The sequence below is a fragment of the Suillus bovinus genome (genome assembly GCF_016758785.1).
Source record: "Suillus bovinus strain UH-Sbo-P2 chromosome Unknown EDB93scaffold_174, whole genome shotgun sequence".
Taxonomy (NCBI): Eukaryota; Fungi; Basidiomycota; class Agaricomycetes; order Boletales; family Suillaceae; genus Suillus; species Suillus bovinus.
In genome coordinates this window covers 28565-33861 of record NW_024542230.1, presented here as the reverse complement: position 1 = coordinate 33861, position 5297 = coordinate 28565, and the positions used below count along the sequence as shown (strand labels likewise).

The 5297-nt window shown below is 44.9% G+C and overlaps 1 protein-coding gene across 1 annotated transcript; it reads right to left on the bottom strand.

The window, feature by feature from the left end:
- Positions 1-3375: 3375 nt before the first annotated feature.
- Positions 3376-5297, bottom strand: EDB93DRAFT_1257377 (uncharacterized protein; the record flags this gene model as incomplete). Its single annotated transcript, XM_041454079.1, has 8 exons — positions 3376-3790; positions 3840-3985; positions 4045-4154; positions 4229-4377; positions 4427-4647; positions 4701-4824; positions 4877-5089; positions 5149-5297. The coding sequence occupies 8 exons, from the start codon at positions 5295-5297 to the stop codon at positions 3376-3378; spliced, it is 1527 nt and encodes a 508-aa protein (XP_041300841.1).

Sequence of the window (5297 nt, the reverse complement as noted above, 5' to 3'; positions counted from 1 at the left end):
GGTAAGTTATGCCATAGGAGGCTGCCCATGTAATAGTAGATGTGCTCAGTTAAACGAGAGCATCTTGATGGGGTATGATAACTCAATATCACCTCCAGGCACATTGCCAATGATTGTGGCTTCTACAAACAGAATCTCCCCTTATAACAGTAGACATACTCGACAGAACATCGCCATCTTGATAGGGTGTAACAATTCAATACCATCCCCTGGCACACTGTCAGCAATTGCAGCTTCTGTCATCGGTAGCTGTCTATCTAAGACTAGATATTCTTAGTTGGGAAACAGCATTGTGATGGGGTATGATAACTCGATATCATTCACAGACACACTGTCAATGACTGTGGCTTCCACAAACAGAATCTCCCCTTATAACAGTAGACATACTTGACAGAACATCATCATCTCGATAGGGTGTAACAACTCAATACCATCCCCTGGCACACTGTCAGCGATTGCAGCTTTGTGCAGCTTCTGTCATTGGAAGCTGCCTATCTAAAAGTTAGACATACTTGGTTGAAAAATAGCACATTGGTGGAGTATGATAACTCAATGTCATCCTTTGGCACATTGTCAGTGGTTTTGGTTTTTTGTCTATTGAAAGCTACCTATGCAGGAATAGATATCTCTGACAACAACACTCAGTATGTTAGTAGACTACAATATGGTACCATAGACCTATCAATGTTACAGCTTGGGAGATCTCACCAGTGTAGTCTGCCTATCTATTCCTTTGTCATATGATCTGCAATTATGATATATATTTTTAATATTGTACATTTGGTAAAGCTAGCTAAAGCTTTGTCATATTCGAGTCGATTGCTGAAGACGACTCACCACATCCTCAAAAGGGCAACACTCGGCGCCATGCTTCAGCTTACGACAATGACAATGACAATGATGAAGAGGTTGCAGCGACACTGCCGAAACAAGCCCACCCTCAACTGGATGGGCAACAGCAGTCACTGCCTAACCAGTCCCTGCCTCAGCACCGTCATGGTGTAATCTTTTCGGACAACGAAGAAGACGAACTGGTACCAGCTCGAAAACCAACTTACCGCTCAGAATTCAATGCTCAGGAACAGCTCGGGTCTGACCCCCACATCCCCAGGCCACTGCCACCAAAGTTCAAGCCTTGATACTCCATTGAGGTTGCTGACCACAATACAGCTCCTGCCTCAATGCAAGCAGGCCATAGCCCTGCAGATTCTGTTAGAGAGGATCAACAACCTTGGCCAAGCGAGCAACACTGTCCTGCAAGTGCCTCTATTCACCATGATGATGAGGACCAGCCTCTGCATATCAAGCTGAAACCCAAGCCAAAACCTCGTTGTACTGCTCGCAATGAGCGTGAGTATTCAGTAGGTGAGCTCATGACTGAGCAGCAGTGGGGTATGATTGGGGTATGCCACTAGGTCTATTTTTTTTCACTCTGTTAATGTCATGATTAGGAGTCCTGGCCAGTAACTGCACCATCACCTCCACGCCCCTCATCCCCACTGTCAGATCTGACTGACAACAACAACTCCACTCCACCACCCCTCACTCAGCCCTCAAAGCAAAAAGGAAGGAGGAAAACTACTACGGCTCCGGACGCCCCACATCGAACTTCCGGTCAACGCAAGAGTGGTTACTAGGACCATGAACTTTCTTGCTGTTTCATTCCCTATTGCTCGTTTTTGCTGCTTGTTGACCACTGCCATCGACTCGATCACGCTCTGGACTTTACTGTGGCCCAGACTTCGTACAAATGATGTATTTTAGTACTGTACACTAATGCATTGCCTCTCGAGGCCTTTCAAAGTACACTTAACACGCATGATCTCATAAAGCCTTCTATTGTATATAAACCTTGAGTGATCTAGCAAGGCCTAGTATACCCTTGCAAGCTTCCACAGCCTTAGCACCCTCACAAGGTTAACCTACTAGTGATGGAAAAGTCCAGTTCGGTCCGAAAATGGTCTGGTTCTGGTTCAGTGAGGGTTTGAACTGAGAACCAGACCATCCAAACTATATATAAAAATTTCGTCAAGAAAAATTATATTGAAACATGCCCAACAACAGATGCATCATGTAATACTAAATGCTACTTTCACTCGCTTAGTACTCGTGCTCAGCACTTGCACTCTCCTGGCTTGCATTGGCACCTGCATGTTCTGAATCAGACCCAGGCATTGTACAGGAGTACAATCACAGTGTGACTCATGAGCTGCCACCTCCAGACAATGCGAAGACTTTCTATAGCTTTCCTGTGTATGGTCTCATTTCCAATTGCGTGTCTTTTGTTTTTGCATTCTTTCTCTCATTTTCCTTGATTTTCCTTCCTGAGCAGAGAATCACACATCTAAACAATGTCATAGTGATCGATCCTGGCTAATGCTACACGACCTCCGGTCCAACGACGTCCACCTGCTTGTCAGGTACCCCATGGTTTTTTTGATGGAGTCTCACCAGCTTACATGCATCATCGCTATCACTTCAATTTCATTTTCTTGACCTCTTTGTTCTCAGTCCTCTGCACAAGGCCATTCCCACTCCTCAGAACCGCAAAGAAGCACACTTCTCAGGCATTTATTCCACCGCCACCACAGCTCATCTAGTGCCCATGATACAGTTACTGGTGATTCTACCCTCATTTATGCTGATGCATTCCGAACTGTTCTTTTTGCATTATGTACGATATGGATACCAAATGTTTCGTCATCTCTGCCTATAAGTACTACACTTAAACTACATACTGACTTGCCATCGGTTCGAACAGGTTCGAACAGGTTCAGAACAGGTTCTGCGATTCTGCATGTCCCCAAACCGTGGACTGGACCAACGGTTCGGTCCTCCCTACATCACAAAAATTGCTCATACTAGACCTAACAATATATAGGTATATATATGGTGTCGACACTGTCAGAAATATCAGGGTTAGGGTTTAGTATGTCTGAGCAGACTTAGAACCTGAAATTTCCAATGGACGTAGCGTGTACAACGTGTTCTAGGCAAATAGATTATTATCTCAATTAGATTATTCAGACATTGTGAATCACACAGAGATATTCAGTCAAAGTCAAATATTAATTGTCATCATGATAGTACAAAGTATTGTAAGGCGCTGCAATGTAAAGAACCTGCTGCACTAGCAGGGTGTCACTGAATGAGAGAAAACATGCAAAGCAATGTCAGAAGTAACGAGAACACAACATCAAAAATCCCAGCGTGAGAATGAGGCAAAGTCCAATTTGAAAAAGATTTGAGAAGCAGTCGCCAAGTCCAGAGCGATGGGGCTTCTTCCTTGATGAGAAGGAAGCATAATAGAGCCTGGAGCGAGTAATTAGATGAAAATTCTGATGAATCGATCGCAAATATTGTAAACATACCGATCTATTTCCTGCGTGCCACACGTTTGGGATGACCTGGTGCTTTCTTCTTGCCCTTTCTGATGGTACTGATGTCATCGCCATCAGACAGAGCTTTGTTTGGTGTCAGTTCACTGGGTGCAGGCGACTTTGATGGGCTGGGGGTGTTTGCCAATTGGGGCCTGGGAGATTGATTGATCGACATTGAAGGAGGTTCCAGATCCGGGGTGACAGAACTTTGAGGTGGTGTAGGGATGGTAGGTCTGGGTGTTTCGGGTGCTGCAGGTTGTTTGGCTGCACTTGCACGAGCGGCCATCTGCGCTCGCATCTTGGCCAGACCATTGACCAGAGCCGAGGAAGATCCAGCCATGTCGCCTGGTCCGTTGTCGTCAGTTATGGCCATTCCACCTTCGCGTCTGTTTTCGTTCTTGAACAATGCCCTTAAGGCAAAAGTAATCAGTTAGGTAAAATGTGAAAAAAAAAACATACCTGTTCCACCATTTGAGAAGTCCCTCTGCCCAATCTCTGTCCTCGCACTCGCAAATGAAGTCGATGATATTGTAGTAGAAGGCTCGGTTATTGAACTCACCATCTGCCTCGAACCATTTGTTCTTGTTGCTGATGGCGAAGCGTGCCTAGTACATTAAACCAATAATTCAGATGTATTAAGTATGTGAATGAAAAGAAAACTCACCTGAACGCAAGCATATGCTATATGCTCCGCTTCGATGGTAGTCATATCATGCAGGGACACGTTGCATGAACGCATAGCGCACGAGTCGTCGCCTAATGCAGTAGATGGACCTGTAAAAATATGACGCATTATCTAGTGATTCAGAATGTTAGTGAGATAAAAACATATGTCATCAACTAAACACTTATGCGCTCGAGGAAATAGCCCTGGAACAGGCCCTCGTGCATGGCATCCTCATTGTAGTTGCTGGCAGGTGGATTGCCGGCCCATAGAAACACCGGGAAATTGATCGCAGTCATGCGAATCTGTCCTATTGCCATCCACTTTCTAGCCCTAAGACACAGAACATCAGTGACAAACCTAGAACTAATAGAGTACTTACTGTGCAGGATCTTTATTGAAGTCTTTAAGTGCCGATATAGGACAAAGGAAGGAAGCCAGCACAGGGTGGTTGATGCCCATATACACCCTTGACAGTGAGCCGCCATTGTAGATAGTCGGCTTTACAGCCTCTTTCAATGGTTCAGGGGCTGCATAGTGCCCAATTTGAACCTTCAAGCAAGTTGCATCATCTGAACGTGTCCCACTGATGATAGCATTCATCTAAATAGTATATTAGTACACAGTATATGCGCATATAGGTAGCATATACTCACCTTTCGCATGATATGACCGAGTTCCTGAGACTTGACACGATCAGTGATAAGTGATCCGAGTCCCAGAGCCAATTGAAGCAACTGTTGATAGCTGCGCTCGTACTGATCGATGGTATTAGTTGAACTAAAAAAGGCAGATCTGAGTGTAGGCTCAAAACACCAAAAGTGGGACTTACAGTTTCGAAAGTCTTTTCTTCCGGGACTTACGCTCGGCCTCGGACTCTTCAAGTTCTCCATTCTCCGTGGCTTGCTCTTGCTGCAGGAGAGCACCTACCCTTAAGAGTTTCTCCATATTGCAAAACAAATTGACACAACGTGCCATTGCACGTGCTGCCGCAAGAAACTCTTCCGGAACTTCGAGATTCAAGTTGTTGTTCACCTTGGCTTTCCTGTTCAATATCAGTAATCTATAGTATCTCGGTGTAATGAATTTGAATATGGAACTTACTTTGCCTTCTGATTGCCTTTGCTCGAGTGCCCACGTTTTTTGGAAGACTTCTTGGGGCGAACATATGTGCACTCCATCAATGAGATCGATGAATCACTGCTGCTACCACTATCCAAAGAATAGGGGGATCTGGAGTGTTTGTGCGGCAT